This window comes from Rhipicephalus sanguineus, chromosome 7, assembly GCF_013339695.2.
Source record: "Rhipicephalus sanguineus isolate Rsan-2018 chromosome 7, BIME_Rsan_1.4, whole genome shotgun sequence".
NCBI classification, from domain to species: Eukaryota; Metazoa; Arthropoda; class Arachnida; order Ixodida; family Ixodidae; genus Rhipicephalus; species Rhipicephalus sanguineus.
The window spans coordinates 141,769,691-141,789,247 of NC_051182.1; the positions used below are offsets into that span (position 1 = coordinate 141,769,691).

Consider the following 19,557-nt stretch of genomic DNA (forward strand, 5'->3'; position numbering starts at 1 on the left):
GGAACAATGAACTTGAAGCACAGCTTTTCTGAAAAAAAAGAGCGACAGAAAAAGATGCACTGTGTGACAACGTGTTTTATTTTTTGAAAGGAATTATTGCGGCGCCGCAAACAAAAATCTAAGTTGCTGATTCATATTCATGGTAAGCAATGAACATCATTTTGTTATGTCAGGTGCCTCTTGGCAAACGTCTCCGTTAATTCGAGTGTGTTACAGTAGCGCAAGCAAAATGTTTATTTAAAACCACCATCGTTCTAATCCCGGTCGTCTTGAACATCGACTTGGAACTCTTTAATGCTGGTTTAAGCATGATTTAGGTGCACCAGACTTAAGACTAGAACAAGTTTACAGGTGCAAAGTTGAAACTGTTGTCACAGTTTTCGTCTCTGTATGCAGCTGGGCGCACAATCACGCCCAATTTCAGTTATTTTTTTTTTCTGTTTTCAGCTTTTCATGCCAGGTCCTCAGCCGCAGACAAGAACGCACGTACAGTACTCACGGATGGAAGTGCGACGTCGTTTCTTTTAGTCGGATTACTGCGATAAGCGATCGCTCGTTATAACCATGCCATGTTGCTGGAAATATGACCGCTAAATGTAATACTGGTTTCGACGTAAGTGTCAGCGTCTAAATTGCGCCGATATGACACGAACTGATCACGCTGGAAACTAAAGTATGTACGTGCATTACTTAGCCCCAAATTTTCGCGTTTCAATCCGTGAGTGCTATATCCGATATTCCTTTCTCAGCGCCATCTTCACTCGCTTATCTAACTGCGATTAAGCAGAACAACCTTTGTAAGCATATAGTTGCAGGCTTCGCCTAAGTAGGCTGTTCTTGTCCAACTCGTACGGTTACTCTCCCGCAGCTCACCACCGTTATCCTCGGTTTGATTTCTGCCGCTTCCGCCGGCTTCATCGGTGGTGGCTACGGCGCAGGACCCAGCGTCGGCTACCGCTCTGGCTACGGCGGTGGTTACGGCGCGAGCTATGGCTCCGGCTACGGCTCTGCCGGCGCTGGTCTTGCCGTAGCTGCCGCTCCGGTCGCGGTCGTCAGACCTGCCGCTGTCGCATCCGTACCAGCTCGTGCTACAACGTCTTACGGCACAACCACAACCACCGTGACTACCCTGCACGGTGCGGGAGCTGGTGGTCTCGGCTATGGCGCTGGTCTCGGATATAGCGCCGGCAGTCTGGGCTACGTGCCCAGCACCGGCCTCGGAGGAGCTGGTCTTGGGTTCGGTTCGGGCTATGGCGTCAGTGTTGCCGCCGTACCTAGCGTCAGTCGCCCTGCTGTCGCTGTGGCTGCTGCACCGGCTTTTGCTGTGGCTCGTCCCGTCGCTGTCGCCACTCCGGCTGTGACTGTGGCTCGCCCAGTGGCTGTGGCTGCTGCTCCGGCCGTTCCTCTGGCTCGCCCAGTCGCTGTCGCTGCTCCGGCTGTGGCTGTGGCTGCTGCTCCGGCCGTTCCTCTGGCTCGTCCAGTCGCTGTTGCTGCTCCGGCTGTAGCTGTGGCTCATCCCGTCGCCATCGCTGCCCCAGCTGTGTCCACCGTGGCCGTGGCTCCGGCCGTAGCTCTCGGAAGCGGACTTAGTGGTCTCGGATCTGGTTTCGGTGGCCCTGGAGCTTTTGGTGCTGTTGGTTACGGTGCAGGCTACGGCGCCGGCTACGGAGCTGGTTACGGTCACGGCTATGGCTCCATCTATGGGGCTGGCTACGGTAATGGCTACGGTGCTGGTATCGGCAGGCTTGGGGTCACATACGTGAAAGGAGCCAAGTGGTAGTAAGTTGGCGTTGTGTTTTAAAAGGATGCATTTTGTCATCCACATGACATTATTAGAGCGCTTACTTCCTTGTAACACTGGCAGTACTTCTACAAGTGCATAGTTCATTGCTGTCCCTTGATTTGTTGTCTCTCCTTGTGGCACGTATCGCTTTGTTTGAGCTGGAATGAATCCCTTTCTTTCAGCCTCAGAAGTGTGGAATGAATATGCGACTAGCTTTCGAGAAAAAGTTATATAGGTATAGCTACGAGTTTTTGTAGAGAGAAAGTTCGAGAGATATGTTAGAATGAAACTGGTACAAACCTTTAATTAAGTGACTTGTCTTATAGAACTAGAACAATTAAGTTAACTGCCAATTGGGCATGTTCGTAAAGGTTCATGATGAAACAAGCGCAACTTGCACAAAAATTCGTCCTGTGTTCCGTCCTGTGGTCTTTCTGAGTCTTCGTGCAAGTTGTGCTTGTTTCATCTCGAACAAGAACAGTTCACAGCGTATAATACAATGGTGATTGGCACCAGCTGCAACAGGTGCTCCGAAAGTGTTCACGAAGCAGTTCGCTGAAAAAAACCAGGAAGTACTGAGTGCATGACTTGTCATGCGGTTCCGTTGCAACGTTGCCATTGCCTTTAAAAGGCAGATGTCGTAAACGTACAAACATATAAATCGTCAATTAGCTCGCTGTTTGCTTCGAAGAAGTAACCGTTAATCTTCTTCAGCAAGAATGATTTCGCAGGTTTGCAAGCCCACAAGAAGCTACGGTGTTAGTATAAGCTGTCAGTTTTTCTCAGTGTGTCACCAATTGATTCGTAATGTTCCTCGTTTCATTTCGTCCGGTTACTGCGAATACACCCTCATTAGTTACGTCATTGTGACATTTCTAATTATTCACAATTCTTGTGTTTTTCAGAGCACCTACGGAACGTTTTTCGTCTTCGGCAATGACCAAATCTGGATTCACGCGGACTTGTGCATTTCTAATTTATTGTTGTATGCATATTTAAGAAGGTTTAGAACTTCACACCCTGCAATTTCGCGCATGTGCGCATGAAGCCTATAGCAATAAAAGTTTTTCATAAGCTCATGTACCATTTTCTTTACTTGCTGACTTTTTTACTAAATGCAAAACAAGAAATTACTCAACACAGATTTTTCTCTCAGTGAAACATTTTCTAGTTACGACGAGAGACTTGGCGTGTACGTTTAGTTAAAGTGTGGTTTTGATACTTCTTGGACATATTTACTCCTTTGTGCTGTGAATGAGGACGGTGTATTGGCATGGTTAATTACTAAGCATGCTAGTAAATGAGAATTGTGAGACAACGCGACACGATGAAAACAATCCTGCTTTACGACGTTCCTGCTTTGCATTCAAACAGCTAAAACAACTGTGTTCTGCACACAACCTTGCCTTTCTTCTCCGTCACTTGTGAGATTGGGGGAGGGGGAGCAAGGTGTGCATAGACACGCTATTAAGAAAACCATGTGAGTCCCGAACAAACAAAAGTTATCGTCTCGAAACATTGGCCCCAGTGATGTTCCTTGCACATTGATTGTTCATTATATGTCGTCTGTATACTACAGCAAAGGTGTTATGGTCTAGGTTTGCCGTGTGTCGTAGATAGAAAGTTATCATCGTCATGAAACGGCGCGCGCTCAATGACCGCCGAAGCATTCTGTACAGATGGTAAACAAGAGCAGCTGAAACGTGCCCACCAGCTCTGCTGTGGCCCAGCCCTGCGCGACTTCGTGCAAGCTGAGCAAATTTCTTGCCTTCGACTTCTGTCGTGTCTAGATAAGAACGCATGTAACGCTTGAACTGTATTAGACGAATACTTCAAGGAATTATCTGCTAGACGTCGTCACAAAATTAAACTCGTGATTGTAGAAGTAATTCGAGATACGAGAGATTACTCTGCGTAACTTACGGTTACCGTAGCTCGCTGTACTTGGCGACGCCTTCCAACGCTCGCTGCATCTTGTAGTACAAGTGGCTGCGTCATGATACAAGACTAGTCATCGTTAAGCAGTTTGCGAAGACGACTTGTCGGTTCCATAATCGAAAAACTTCGTCGGAGGGGTACTACTTATGGAGTGAGATTTTACACTTAATTCAAATCTTTAATTAATTAACGGCCATTTTAAATGTTAACACTTTAGGTATCCTTCAATACTCTTCCGGTTACGCTACGCGCAGGCGACACAGTAAAGTCATAACTCCTTCAATTACGCGGATTAACTGCTACGGGTATTCATTTTTCCATAGAACTATTAATGGCTTGAATAACTTTGCAAATGATGTCCTATTGCATGACACACTATCATTGTTTGAAAGCAGCCTCACTTAAACCGTCGTTTGTTTTTGCATTCTATAAGTCGTTTTATTGTTATTATTGCGTTATTATGTTATTCTGTAAATTTATTGTAATATCGTTTTGAACCACTCCTGTATATCACATTTTACTTATTCATTCATTGTACCTGTATTGTTTGTTTAGATGCATGTAACCATTATTACCGAACACTTTTTCGACCCTGCTATGATCTTTCAAATGAAAGATCGCAGTAATTATAAATAAATAAATAAATAAATAAATAAATAAATAAATAAATAAATAAATAAATAAATAAATAAATAATAATAGCTACTTGTCGCCAAACACAATATTGATCCTTGCCAGAATTCAAGGCTGGCGATGGGTAGGCGACGACATATTATGTGTTGGGAAAAAAGGCCGCTCCGTTAAGTGGTTGCTAAATACAATAGTGAGCGGAAAAGTATCGCGGTGTGGTCCCGCGATCGTGGAACATGGCTAAGGTGACCCGAAATAATCTGAATTCAGTAAGTGAAAAACCACCCAGCGTAACTTCTTGAGGCGCAATGTCCACATATGTGGGCGCCAGTTGTTTTCGCCAGTTCTTTGGACTAGTTGACAAGAAAGAGCATGATGAATTGCGCATACGATGATTGGAACCTTCTGCATAGTCAGTGTGTCTTGACTTAATTAACGTCGATGTTCTTGATATTGCTGCATCTGATCACTTTGGCGAAGGCACTATTTCACAATGTTCGACGGGTCGTTCGACGTTCCGCGTTCCAGGACTGACGTCAAAAGTATTATTTTTATTCGCTCAGTATGAATAGAAACAAAACAATTCGCTCATGGTATTTGAACCTAAGACTTCATTCCCTTTATGCTAAATCAAACATTACTGACTGCAGAATAACTAGACATTTAATTACACAATTTTTACGATTAGTTACTGAAACTTGCAAAAAAAAAAACCGCACATTATGTCACTTTCTTACTTGACATATATTATCGAGTGCCTTAGAATTTTGTTGTGTGAATTTAACACATTTGCAGACAGTTAATGATAACTCGCACCTGAAGGGGAAACGCATCTTGATGATTTGAGACCAGCTGCGGGTACTGGAAGTTCAGAACCGCCTGCGCCGAGCCCGTTGTTAAAGCTGCGAAACTACTCGATAATAATTCTCAAAACGCGCCTACTATGTACTCAGAGGAACACGTACACATAGTGCTATTGCGGGCACTAACCTTTCCATAGCGTCAATTAACTCACTTTTGACGAGTTATATGCTTGCGCAATACTCAAAGTGAGCGCTAAAACTTTTGCCGTAAAGTAGGAAATGTGACAGCCACACAAGCGTACGGAGCCCGACTCAATTTACTATCACTTACGGGTAGGATAAACGTATGAAAGGAAACTTCTCCAGGACACGTGGCCTGAGCAAGACTACGGACTACGGACTACGGATCGAAGTTCGTAATAATAATCACAATAATAATTGTTGGAGGTTAACGTCCAAAAACCACGGTATGATTTTGACGTGCGTACTGGAGAGTTCCGGAAATTTCGACCACCGGGGATTTTTTAACTAAGAAAATGGGCCTTTAGCATTTCGTCTCTATTTTGCCTCGATCCCGGGACCTTCGGGTCAGCAGTCAAGCACCATAACCACTAGACCACCGCGGCGGGGGATTGAAGTTCAACCGTAGTTCCCCACTGTACCCCACTTGGCAATCATGTCGCTGTTGTTGCTCGTAAATCTCCAGAATTTATTTTAGGGGCGAAGCTCCTTAAAGCGGCACCCGTTCGTCCCTCGTAGTCGTAGTGCGTAACCAGTCGTAACGCTAGTACCAGATCTTGACCTCCAAGGTGGTGCCGGTGGGAGATTTTTCCTGTGCGTTGTTGAACAATAAAAAATTCGCAGCGTGCGCGTTAACTAAAAGCCGAATTCTTCTGTCTCTCATTCCCCTTTAGCAGCCATTGGCATGTTCCAGTAGGAAACGTTAGTAGAAGTAGAAGTGTAAGTGTTAGCTAAAAGCCGACTTCTTCTGTCTCTCATTCCCATTAGCAGCCATTGTTTACCTCCAAGGTAGTGCCTGGTGAGATTTCTCCTGTGCGTGATTAAACAATAAAAATTTTGTTCAAAACGCCGTTGATTGATGAAATAAACCAACGAAAGACGCCAGATGTTTTCTAAAAGCAAAACGAAAGAACGCCAGATGTTTCTAAAGCAAAACGAAAAGACGCCAGCTGCTTAACGAAAGACGCCAGATGTTTTCTAAAGCAATGGTTTTCTAAACAATGAAAATTCACAGCGTACATGTAAAATTAAAGTGAGCTGCAAGTCGTCATAACTCTCATCGAACCTTTAGTATAAACGCGTCCGATCTCACGTCGGTGATGATGTACTGGGCAGAATTCACGGAAGATTCACGGTTTACCGATGAACCTCCGCAGCCTCGCCCACTCATCATCATTCACTCCGTGGATATGCTGTGATTTTTTTTGAGACGTACATATCCACGCGTGGCCTTTTCAAATGGGGCAATTCACGAGGTTGTTGCAAAAACTTCGTAATGCACATTTCACTGTACCCTACCGGTTAGAGGCTTCACGGTCGGCGATGTACAAGGGTGTCCGTACAGCAATACAGAAATCGCCAATTACTCACACATCTTCAGTGTCGCCGTGCGCGAAGTCGCAGGTTCCTATCTCAGTCGTGGAGGTCTTGTTCCTACAGCGGCAAAACGCGTAAATAAGGTGTCAAAAGCCACACGTTTCACTTGGTCCAGGAGTGCGCGATCGAATGCCAGCTGGTCTAGCAACCTCAGTGCCTCCCTGCATCCACCCTTATTGAACACTACGCCCACTTTGAGGATATCAAACACAATATAATGCGTATATTCAATGCAGGGAGGGTGTTTACCTTATAAATATTTATGTACGGGTAGCAGAATGGATGCGGCTACATGAATTTTTTCTTTGAAATCTCACTGTCTTTGTCTAATTCATTCTTATCCACGTTTCTTACAACCTGTGCAAGTTCGCGAGAACGAAGCTTTGACCTAGTTAGCCATCAGGTTAACAGCATGGTTAAAAGGGAACTCTAGTTACCTAGTATTCCTGTCTTTGGGTGTTCGCCTTAGTAGCAGCTACCGCCTTTAGCAAAATAACTTAATTTCGACTTCAGCGAGTGCCAGTTGCAAATGCATTGGTGACAGAAGCCAATACATTTGCAATTGAGATTCACACAAGCAATGCGCACTTCGAAATGGCAATTGACTTTCAGTGGGGACAGAAATTTAATGAATTGAAGGTGTAGGAACACGGCTTTAATAAAAAAAAAAAACGGAATCGCGATTCTATTGTGCGATTCAACGCTGCTGGGCCAGCGTTTCTTCATTTGACCGTAGCTGGTATGCTTGGACCACAAAGTGTATGTGGCGGGCGATTCGAATAGCACATGCTCGTGGTTTTGGGACGTAAAACCCCAGATATTATTATTAATAGCACATGCAGTTTCCATGCTTAGACCCAAACCCGAGCAAGAGGTGTGGGTTTACTGGCAGCAGTTCTCGACGAACAACCTTGGCCTTCGCGAGGATCAGAACGCCGCGGAGAGGTATCGGGCTCTTCTGACGTAACATTCCGCTAGAGAGAACGAGATGCAGAGGGCGTCACCGGTTGCAGCGTTATAAAAATGGCTTAAAGTGGTGTAAATTTGGTGGTTTCGTTGTTTCGATTAAACTTATAGTTGCGCGCATACTTCTCGACACGCACAACAACAACAACAAAATGCCAGGCCAGGTTTAGGGGAGGACCACCAAAGTTGGTACTTGCGAAAAATTGACACTTGCCAGAAAAATATTCCGCGCTGCTGTTATACCGCTGTAATAGTCTCAAAATTTCATGAACCTGCTTTGCCGCATAAATCGCTCCTGTATGTGCACACACGAACGGTATCAACGGCACTATCTGAGGCTGGTGTTTTGATGTATATTTTCTTGAGTACTGGTTTTTCGGTTACAACAGCTGCTTCCTGAAACAGGTGGCGTCCGCCCAGGAAAAATGGGCGGGTCATTGCTCAACGTTTACGTCATCGTCGCTCACTTAGGCTTCAAGCAGTCTTTTGTCAGTATATAAGAACCTACACATCCGTCAGTTCGTGGCAAACAGTTCTAGTCCCTGCAATCGTCGTCCCAGAGACGACAATTACTGCCGGAGGCAGCATGGACACCATTGTGAGTACTTGGGACGACATGAAAAGCCGGGCTTGAATACTGTTGGATGACGAATGTACTAAAGACTTTACTCCTGCTCTGATGCTCCTGACGTTGCTGTATATGACTAGGCTAACTGTAGAATCAATGCGGCAGGATTCGTGTCTAAAGTACCTAATCAAATCAGTAAGCTTTAAGGCCTTGTAGAAGGGCCCGTTAGAGATTTAGGGATGCTTATACGCAACCACATCCCCCTTTTTTGAGTTACTGTCTAGCTTTTGTCGATTGAAGTACGCAGGTTGTCTAGCAAGGACTTTCTAGAAACGTACGCCTTACAAGTTGATACTGAAAGGAGCAAGTTCGTCCAGACATTTCTCCGCCGGCAGCAAGTGGATGTCTTGTAGAGACAGAAGGACAACTCTTTAGGAAAGAAGAGAAATTACGGAACCAAAGACAGGCATTATTGACCGCAATCTCATCTATAAAATGTTGTTTCTGAATACAATAGCCGCAATACACCAAAATGAAAAGGGTGCACTGCAGTTAAGAACAGTTCAGATCAGACGGCAATTGCAGTCGCCCAAGTTCACACGCATCTTCCGAAAAGAAACCAACTTGCATTGTTTTTCATTTTCTTTTACAGCGCACATGAGATGGTTATCCGTCCCTTCCAATGCATTAGACAGGATAAAAAGGTGTTTTAAATCCAGTCGCTTCCAAGGTACTTTAGTCACCTTACTTAGATTTCCGCAAGGAGTATGCCTTTTGTGCTCAACACAGTGATCTTCTCACATGAAATAATGTACAAATTTGTTGCAATCGCTGCTGCGCCAATCGTGCCATCTGGCCTGCTTGTAGGTGGCATGCTGGTAACCTTTCAGTTCTGCTATCTTCTTAGTCTATTTATACCACCTTACTCCTATATGAGCTCACAGGACGTGTACTCTCCCATTTATTATTTATTTATAACATACTCCCGACCACAATTCAGTCCCTGCAGGAAGGGTACTCATATATTACGTACAAGGAAATATATACAAAAGAAAAGTTGCAATACACTTAGTACAGAGGAATATAACATTTTCAAACACAACACGCAACATGCGTGACGTACTTATTTGGGAAGGTTAATTTATTATGTGTCTGGAGTTCTACTCCCAAACTCTCATAGGGAAGAAAGAAAATTTGTCGGTATTTGTCCTGATGAATTTCTTCAATCCTTAGTCACATTATTGTCGTAATCGTAAAAAAGAATCATAAAGTAGGGAGCATGGAAAGCACGTAGTCATAGGCTAGGTCCCACTTGACAAGTTGTAGTGACCTCCTGTCAACTCTCTCACAGATCACCACGGTCCTGCTCGCCTTTGTCTCCACCACCTCTGCCATTGTCATCGGTCAGGATGTCGACTCAGGTCGTACCGTGGCTGCGGTCCCACTGGCTGTCGTGAAACCTGGCACTGCCTCCATTCGAATCGTTCCTGGAACGGTAGCCAAAGCTGGTGGCGTCGGCCAGGCAACCGGTAAACTCGGATATGGAGCCGGTGTCGGACTCGGAGGAGCTGGCTTAAAGTCAGGTGCCGGCTACGGGTCCGGTGTCAGCTCACTAGGAGCTGCTAAATCCGGTGCTGGTTACGGCTACGGTAGCTCCGGCTTTGGAGGAGCTGGTGTTAAGTCTGGTTATGGCTATGGAACCGGTGTATCTTTCGGAGGAGCCGGTTCGAAGTCTGGTGCTGGCTACGGCGACAACACCTTTGGATACGGAGGAGCTGGTTTTAAGTCTGGTGCTGGTTACGGACCTGCTGCTGGCTTTGGAGGAGCTGGATTTAAGTCCGGTGCTGGCTACGGACCCAGTGTAGGCTTTGGTGGAGTCAGTTTCAAGTCTGGGGCTGGCAACGGAGGAGCAGGATTTAAATCAGGGACTGGCTACGGACCCAACTTTGGCTTCAAGTCCGGTGGTGGCTATGGAGCCGGTGCTGGCTTTGGAGGTGCTGGTTTGAATTCGCTGCGGCCTTCGGTTGCAGGATACGGCCCGGACTATGGTGCTGGTGTTTTCGGCTACGGAGCAGCTGGTTTCAATACCGGTGCTGGTTACGGTCCTGCTCTTGGTTTCGGAGGAACTGGCTTCAAGTCTGGTGCTGGATACGGGCCCGGTGTTGGTTTCAATTCCGGCTTGGCTTCGGTGCTGGATACGGCCAGGGTTACGGCACTGGCGTTTTCGGCTATGGAGGAGCTGGTTTGAAGTCCGGTGCTGGCTACGGACCTGCCGCTGGATTCAAGTCTGGTGCTGGCTATGGCTTCGGAGGACCTGGTTTCAAATCTGGTGCTGGCTATGGACCCACTGCTGGTTTCGGAGGAACTGGCTTTGCAGGATACGGGCCTGGTGTAGGTTTCGGAGGAGCTGGCTTCAATTCTGGTGCTGGGTACGGGCCCAGTTTTGGTTATGGAGCAGCTGCCTTCAAGTCCGGTGCTGGCTACGGGCCCATTGCTGGCTTTGGAGGGTCTGGCTTCAAGTCCGGTGCTAGCTTGGGCTCTGGATACGGCCAGGGCTACGGCGCTGGCAGCTTCGGCTACGGAGGAGCTGGCTTCAAGTCCAATGCGGGCTACGGCACCGGATATGGCCAAGGCTACGGTGCTGGCTTCGGCAATCTCGGCGTCAGTTATGGACTAGGCGCTAAGTAGTAAGCTTACTGCCCATACTGCTTATCTTAATAAAAAATGTACCAAAAATAAGCTCGTTTTTGGAATACTCAGGATTTATTTGTTACCTTAGAAAAGTCTCTTTTGAGTAACATGATTGTAGTTTCCGGGACGCAGCTTATCTACGACTACTTTAATGGGAGATCATTTATCGGCAAACAAGAGAACTTATTCCATTAATGCAGTGAGTGCCCGCTGTGAAGTTATTCAGACGGGCATGCAAGATTTCTTGGAGAAGCCAGCGCGAGATATAACTATCTATATTATCTTGATGTCACATTTTCTATGCAGTGTCTACTATGCTTCTTATTCGGTTCTCAGTATATATACTTCAAGAAGCGTTTCTCTGTTGGTATGTAACCTGTTTCATTTATACTTAAACATGCAGTACGTAGGTATACTCAGCTCTGCTTTAAGACTGCGTTATCTTGCTGCAGGTATCTCCATAATATAGGCTGCACTGAATTGTCTTAGAAAGGCCTGAAATCTTGTGGAATGCTGAAACAATTTGTACTGGTCTTCGTGCACTGCGCGAGCTTTCAATGTTCAGCGAAAAACTATGAGCCAATCAAAAGCACGTGCCGGTCTTTTAATTACCACTGAAATTAGCTCCTTCTCCATATACTATCTCTAGGGCAATGGTATTTCGGCACTTAGAAATGAGTGCCCCTCAGAAATGCAGTGTTTATGACATAGTCACTAATTTCTTGCTAGACTTCTGCGTTCTAATAGGTAAGAATATTATAGAACAAAGGTATAATGCTACTAATATAATATTAATAGTAATTGTTAGGTTTTTATGCCCCAAAACTACGATATGATTATGAGATACGCCGTAGAAGAAGGCTCCGGAAATTTTGATCATTTGGTGTTCGTTAACGTGTGTGCTCCTCATATAAGCAACTACCTTCGAACATGCACTAGGTTCATGGTCGAGACGTCACAAGGTGTCGATTGTTCTGGAGGCACAAATTTGTGCAAGTTCGCTTGACTACACCTGATTAGCGCAAATATAATAAAAAGTCAGCTCCGAAATTAAAAAGAAAATGACAGAATTTTTGCAGTGATTTTTTATGGATGTGAACATTATTTAGAGTGATAACAAAATGAATAATTGAAGTAAAGTTTCCAAAGCCATAATGTTCTATTCGGCTCTGACCTGTTTGATATCACCTTATGCCAACAGCCCACTGTTAATTAAAGCATAGCTGATGCGATAAAATACCAATGGAATTATTGATGGGGCTTATGGGACGTGTAAATAACGACCGTGGCCTCGGTTTGTCCTCTCCATTAGTGCACGTGGGAGATGAGTATAGCGCCCTTGCTATCCTTTTGCAAAGGCCAATGGTGACACTTCCTAAACTTCAATATACCACTTATCCTCAACGTATCTGCAGCAATCTTGAAATCGCACGTTTCACATCTTGTATTCGTGCGCTTACTGTTTGCATCGTTGTAGCGCCACTAATCAACTACGTTTTTTTTTTCAGAATAAGGACGGCTTGGGCTGCTCTGGCATCGTAACGAGCTATTACCAAAATAGCGTTATCCGGCGAAGCTGACTGATGTAGATATCTTTTGTTTAAGACTGTTTGTGTAGGTCTCAGTGCTCAAGCTGTTTACGTCTTGGCGTATTTTCTCAAGAGCTGTCATTCTGTGACTTGAGGGTACACAGACACGAGACCGTTACGGCAAGACAGTTTTCAGAACTCTTGACTTTGTATCAAGCGGTGTAATATAATAAAGGAAATATGATAACCAGTGAGGCTTTTTGTGTTTGTGGCAGCATTTTGGTGGCTACGACGCGTAAGCAAAAAGAGACGAGGCATCGACACCAAAAACGCCAGGTCTGCGCGGAAAGCGCAGCACAGTCACAGCGAAAGCTCGAAGAGCGGCATTTCTAGAGCCCGTTATAAACTTTCTTGTGGCTACTAATACAAGTGCAGTAGCAACGTACCCACTACGCCACAAATCATAATTTGTGAAGTTGGGAAGCAACCACCACGACTATATTCGTCATTCTGCAGAGAAGCGAGGTACCATCTGTAAGGCATTATGTGCAGTTTCTTGATGAGACGGCTGATGACGATGAAGAATTATGACTGAGCCTTTTGTAATGGGTTGGAAGCTTTAAAGGACCCACTAGATACGTAATTCGCATTGTGTGACACCCGGTCCTTATTTCACTCTCCCACCACGCTTTATAACATACGCTAACGTTAGAAAGAGATACAGAGAAGGAATTAACTTTATTAAGACCCTGAGGAAATGGATTATGGGAGCCTTATGGGCTTCCTTGGCAACCAATAGAAGTGCACTTGCGAGGAACCCCTACGCTATAAATCATCATAGTTTTTTTGAAGTAGGGAAGCAGCCACTATGTAATTTTTTGTCATTCTGTGGAGAACCGTGGTACCTGCAAAACACCTGTGGCATTATGTGCACTTTGCTGATGCTGTGACTGATGACGATGAAGACTTATGGCAGAACCCTTTGTAATGGGTTGGAAGCATTCAGCAACCCACGCGTTGCGTATTTCGCATTGTGTGACGCCTGGTTACAGAATTCACGTTGTGTGACGCTTTGTTGTTATTTTACTCTTCTACCACGCTACATTACACATGTTAATGCGGTTCCTTCCCGAACATGAAGCCTGTGCAGGGTCTTTTTGCAAAACAGTTTCAAGCATCCGGCATGGCTCTGAGGTGTAATACTGGGCTCCCACGCAGAGGGCCCATGTTCGAACCTCGTTCCATCCTGGAAATTTTTTCTCATTTCGTTTTTTTATAATTCGAGCGATAGTGGTTACGGACACCGGCGGCGGCGGCGGTGGACAACTACTGCGCCAAAAACAGCCCTTGTTGTGATCTCATAACAGCTTTCGCTGTAAAACAAAGCCGACAAACGAAGCTGCTGCCGCAGTAGAGACCATGGGGTCCGAGGAGCCACGTTAGGCATAAGAACAGTCCGGGAGAACAAAGCAAAAATGTGTTTTACAGCAAAGCTGATAGTCTCTAGTTGGTCGGAATGTTTCGCGGTGTCACCCTCACTGAATATGTCAGAACCCATCCACTACTGTGAAGATAGAAGGCATCGAATCCAGCGGCTGCTGCTACACGTTCTGAAGCAGCAGTTTCACGGTGTTTTCGCACCCATTCGTGCTTCCATGCGCGTTGGTACTCCTTCAATTCTCGCTTTTTTTCCTCCGAGTGAACAACAAGCATTCGTCAAATAGCCAGTCCAAAGGGCAACTGCTGCTAACAGCGCTATAGCGCGATCTCTACTTCACGAGACAAAGACGCACAACGATTGGCGAGAAGTGCCGCCACCGAGTATCGTGACACTTGTGAAAGAGGCATTGTCGATGGCGAGGTGGCAAGGGGCACCTGCGCCGAGAGGGCGAGAGATGCCGAAAATTATTGTTCTACGCGTCTTTTTTTCGGGGACGTGATCCTTCAAAACCTAGCATATGAAGCATATGAAGGATATCAGAAATGGCTATGCTGTCACTTCTTGCTACTAAATGATGATGATAATGATAATACGCGGTAACAATGGTACATTTACGTAGGCAGCGTTCATTCCTTAAACAGATCAATCTAGTACGTGACCGCAACTTGTTCCGCACAAGTCATCGGGACCTACATACATTCGACAAGCGTTTAAAAGAATCAAGGCTGTGCAGCTATCATCTCCATATTTGAGGCTTCCATCTATGTTTATCTGTTGACATATTCTGTTATGTAAATAGGTGTGCGTGACGTTTTCGAAATCATTTGTCTATTTCAATTCGCTGAGAGAACTGCGCGAGCTCCTAACATTTAGTAGCGTCTTTCACGCTCTGCTGTGCTCTTTAATCTTTTGCTTCTTCATGGCGCTTATCCTTTCCTGCGTCGTACTAAGAACTACCGCAGGTGTGCATAAAAGAATCCATCTCTCCACTAACTCATAACAAATAGAAATATAAATTATCGTAGAAAACTGATTCCTACTTTTATGTCTCCGTCTAGTGGAAGGCAAAAGACACACACTGTAGTCACGATGCTCTGCAAAGGTAATAAGGCATATTCACAGCTGTTTCGACAAAGAAGATGACGCGTTTCGGGCGTTGCATTCGATGTGCTTGTCTCATTACACTATGTAAATGTTTACAGTCGTAAATATTAACAAATATTTACAAGCAATAGGATATTTTAGGATTACAATTGATAACCTAAAGCAATGCGCATAGTAGATCTAAATGGCTAAGTCCCATCAGTAAATGTGACAGCCGTTTGCTTCGTCGGCAAGATTTTTGAGACTACCAGGGTACTTCTTCCAACGTTACAGTCACCTCCTAAGTAGCAGTTGGTATCCTTCTGGCTTCAAGACTGTATGTGTCTCTGAGGTCGAGGTCGGGAAGTAACATCATAAATTGTACGAGGTGCGACAAGCACGAAAAAGAATACGTAAAAGACGTTTCGGCTCCCCTGACGGGACATTTGTGCACAATATGTGAACAAGGAATGGGAAGAAGGCTCCCGTCAGGGGAGCCGAAACGTCTTTTTCGTATTCTTTTTGTGGTCCGTGTCTCTCTATTCATTATGTATGTGCCTCTGCTTAAGCATCATAGCCAGCAGAATGCTTCTATTGAGACAAAAGGCAATATTGCATAGCTTATTGATTTTATTGACTGATAGCACTCTCGTCATATTCCTGAGTTGTGAAAATGGACTTATCATGTGAAGCCCGTATTCATCCACCATCTTATGACAGAATCTAATCTCTTAAGGCGTTGATGGGCACACAGAAACAGCTTGCTGAAGACCTACTCAAAACGTTCTAAAAACGCCTCCTTGTAACCATCAATCAGCTTGACCAAAGAGCGTTGAACTCGGTGACCATTTACTGTTATTTCAGGGCATTGCAAGCAGCCTTACGTGTTCTGAAACAACAACAACAAAAAAAGAGAAGAAAGACATGAATAACTGGTGGTAACACGTTAGCACAAATATGAGCTAAATAATAACCAAAAGATGTATAAGGTGTGATTTACAAATCACGGCTAATACACTTCGAATTAGTCGAACATGGCGGATACTGCAGTGTCACGATATCACTTTTCACACGGACACAGAGACAGACCACGGATCTACGCATCCTGAACTACTTATGTATGGCTTCCGAAAGCGTACATACAATCACTGATTCCATGATTAATAGGCCCTTGAAAGTTCGCATTTGCTCTTTTTTTTTTTCACCTCGGATTGTGTTGTCTACCAGTTTGCTTTTGCCATTGGTCAAAAGAAGCATTCGGCTCCTACCATCAGGTGACGTGAAAAGAAGTTTGCGCGGAATATACGTTTTGGAAGGTTCAATACGCTTCCATTTTCTCGCATCTTTTTATTGTCAGCACTACACAAATAATTGAAACCGCTCTTGGGCAATTTAAGGCCTTTTGTATTAAGAAATCATTGCAAGGTAATCATACATTCTAAAGTAAAAGTCATAGGAGCGTCATATGCCGTTTTCCTCGTCAGCAAAATGGGTTAAACATGAAATATTTTTGCCACTTCCAATGAATATAAAGATAGAAGGGTCAACATACTTAATGAACGCTCCTTGTTAAAACTGACAGAATGACACCGAAATGATTACATAAGGCTTTGTAGAAATATTTTCTATGGAAACAAGTACGCTAATTTAAATATCTCATAGGCGGTCATATTTTTCGGGGACTCGAGATGCTTGTTTACTTAGATTTAAAAAAACTACGTAGACAGGCTAGTATGATATTCAGTAGTTATCAAAGACAACCTGGCGAGGTTAGCGCGTAGAAATGAGGACATAGAGAAGAAGACAAGGAACAGGCTGTGTTTTCTACGCATTAAGCTGCGCCATGAAACTTACGAGCTCGCCCAGTACACCACTTTACATCATTGATAACCTACAGCAATGCAGATAGCAGATCTACATAGTTAAATCCGATGGGCAAACAATGAACACGCTACCCATAAGGGACTCAACGCATTGGTTCATTAATCTTATGTTGATATGAAGAGTGAGTGCGTAAGCTAAACTCACCAGTATGGACCGTAGCCATTGTTGAAGCCGAGTTTTTGAATGCCAGCGCTGAAACCCTGGGCATATCCAGCCCGGAAGCCAACACTAGGATTGAAAGCAGGTCCTCCGTTGCCGAAGCTGCCGAATCCATTGCCAGATCCCGACTTAAATCCTCCGAAGCCACCACCGAGTCCAAGGCCGGCACCAGCTGCCTTGAGACCCTGGCTTCCGAAGCCGATACTGCCGAAACCGTTGCCGGTACCGAAGTTCAAACCAGGTCCTCCAAAGCCGAAGTTACCAGCACCGTTGCCAGAGCCTGCCTTGAAACCAGCTGCCCCGAAGCCAAGGTTTCCAGCACCGAACTCGAAACCCGCTCCTCCGTAGCCAAAGCTACCGTAGCCGACGCCGCCACCTGCGTTAAAGCCAGCGCCTCCGAAGCCACCGCCGAGCCCGTTGCCAGCGCCAGCTGCCTTGAAACCAGGTCCGCCGAAGTTGCCACCGCTGAATCCGGCACCAGGCTTGAAACCAGCAGCTCCGTTGCCGAAGCTGCCACCACCAAAGTTGAAACCAGGTCCACCGTTGCCGAAGCTACTACTGCCGAATCCGGCACCGGGCTTGAAAACTAATTTCGGGTAGCCGTAAGCTGTACCCGAAATCAAGGCGAGGAGGGCCGTGGCGAGCTGTGGAAGAGTTGAGAAGACAGAGAGAAAAAGATAAGAAATAAGAAAAAGACAGCGAATTTAAGCAGGGTGAGTCTCTGGCTGAGTAAGTTCAGTACAAGTAGACATGTGGAGCACAGACCATGACAACAGTTCCTTATTGCTTTCTTCTTAATTGTTCTCAGGTATCGCGCCGAACAGAATCTGAGGAGGAATTAAAAATACGAGTTGCATGTCATGCTATGTGGTGCCGAAGCTATCCTGCTAAAATGACTGTGAAAAAGGATGATGGAAACGGAACCGAATGAGGTAATTGTTTGCGAGTTGCCGCACTCTTCTCATCAAGCTTACGTGGAGCAAACAGGTACGTGCATGAATGAGCGTGTTGCAAAGCATAGATCCCATAAAGGTACACCACCCCGTTCAGCACCCAATCATATTGTGAAGGTACGTCGCGTCTCCTGTCGTTTGAGCTTTTGGGCCCACTACCCTTCACACCTACTAATGCAAAATGCCCTTGTGGGCTGGTCCTTTCACCCAGCAACTTTTGGTAGCTTGGTGATACCAATGTGGATACATTGGTCGATTCAGAGGGGTCATATACTGGTCTAATATGGGCACAAATGTCTCATGATGGCCATATGATGACCGTCCAGATATCAGATTGCGACGAATAGTTCCGACGCGCAATGTAAGAGCCAACCTTCAGTACTTCTCTTCATCTAATACAGCAGTGGCAGTCTATAGCATAATGCATGGGTGATCATCCAGAAGAACAAATACACAAGCATCACAAGCCAAATCAAGCTCTACTGCAAGTACCGCGCATACTCACGATTGCCTTCATCGTGCTAGTCCGTTCACCGTCTCTGCTCCAAAGATCACAGTGACTAGAGAAGTTTGCGAACAACTCACGGATCAGTGGCTCCTTATATACCTGAAAATCAGCCTGGACTGGCAAGGAGGAGTGAAAAAGCCCTACAAGTGGAGCAATTGCCCACTCATGTTTCCAGTCGGAAGGCGCCTACAGTAAACGGCTGTAACAATCGTCCAACCAACGTTGCATAATTTCTACAAAATTCTAATTATAGCCAATAATCAGTTGGTACGTGTGTATTCTGAAATGTCTGTGTAAGAAAGGAGGTTATAAATTTCTGAATACATGCCCATTGTAACAGAGGCAGACAATCTTCTTGTCGGCTTTTTTATTTGTAATAACGCTACAAATAGGTAGACAATTCGCAAGACCTTCCTTTGCATATTTTTATTCAGGGTGTGTCGAAACGTCAAGTCTTGCCTGTCGGAGTGTTCTTGCTTCATTTATCTAAAGTATGCAAATCTCGTCTTAATGAAACAAAGGTGTTACCAAATATGCATCGCTTAACGAACCAGCTACGGAGCTGTAGCAGGTAACGCCCTCTTTATCTCGTGCGCTTCCGCTCTAACGGGATCTCACAGAAGTGTGGTGTTCCGAATCTTGCCACTGAAATAGTTGCTTGTTGTGAGCACTTCCCAATAAAAACTCGAACAATGTAGCTGCATGCGCTGCTGCTTGTGCGTGTGTGCGTGTCTGTTGTTCTTCTCCCAAGGTCGCCCCACGAAGGATTAGCAACTGGTCCAACAACGGTGCATTGCGCCATAGTATGATTATCACAATTTTATTTCAAGCCTTGTTCCTGCGCCTGTGAGCTTGGTAATTATATTCAAATCTCACGGGGAGTGAACCGCTGCTCCCTCGCAAGCATTACTTGAGCACCTCCTTGCTTTCCCGTCCACTTTCGTGCACGCGAACGGATAGCCAGATGACCATGTTTACTTGAAGCTCAACAACATAATAAAAAG

General features: G+C 45.2%; 4 protein-coding genes across 4 annotated transcripts in view; 3 read left to right on the forward strand and 1 right to left on the reverse strand.

Moving 5' to 3' along the window:
- LOC119400097 (cuticle protein 63) overlaps positions 1-2,704 on the forward strand; it is a 28,769-nt gene extending 26,065 nt beyond the window's left edge. Inside the window, exons 3-4 of the mRNA XM_049417964.1 lie at positions 1,146-1,779; positions 2,689-2,704. Coding sequence (XP_049273921.1) covers positions 1,146-1,779; position 2,689 — 635 coding nt within the window. The 3' untranslated portion in view covers positions 2,690-2,704. The remainder of the gene's footprint in view (positions 1-1,145; positions 1,780-2,688) is intronic.
- A 5,614-nt stretch (positions 2,705-8,318) lies between these two features.
- LOC119399088 (uncharacterized) lies at positions 8,319-12,775 on the forward strand. The gene is made up of 3 exons (XM_049417962.1): positions 8,319-8,335; positions 9,657-10,992; positions 12,505-12,775. The coding sequence occupies exons 1-2, from the start codon at positions 8,324-8,326 to the stop codon at positions 10,551-10,553; spliced, it is 909 nt and encodes a 302-aa protein (XP_049273919.1). The 5' UTR covers positions 8,319-8,323; the 3' UTR covers positions 10,554-10,992; positions 12,505-12,775.
- On the forward strand, positions 10,605-10,993 carry LOC119399089 (keratin-associated protein 21-1-like). Its single transcript, XM_037665904.1, has 2 exons — positions 10,605-10,696; positions 10,747-10,993. The coding sequence occupies exons 1-2, from the start codon at positions 10,605-10,607 to the stop codon at positions 10,991-10,993; spliced, it is 339 nt and encodes a 112-aa protein (XP_037521832.1).
- Positions 12,776-15,673: 2,898 nt separating the features above from the next.
- On the reverse strand, positions 15,674-18,613 carry LOC119400093 (uncharacterized). The gene is made up of 3 exons (XM_037667027.1): positions 18,551-18,613; positions 17,078-17,736; positions 15,674-15,938 (listed from the first exon to the last, which is right to left on the reverse strand). Coding segments are annotated over exons 1-3 (672 nt in total). The 5' UTR covers positions 18,563-18,613; the 3' UTR covers positions 15,674-15,937.
- Positions 18,614-19,557: the final 944 nt, after the last annotated feature.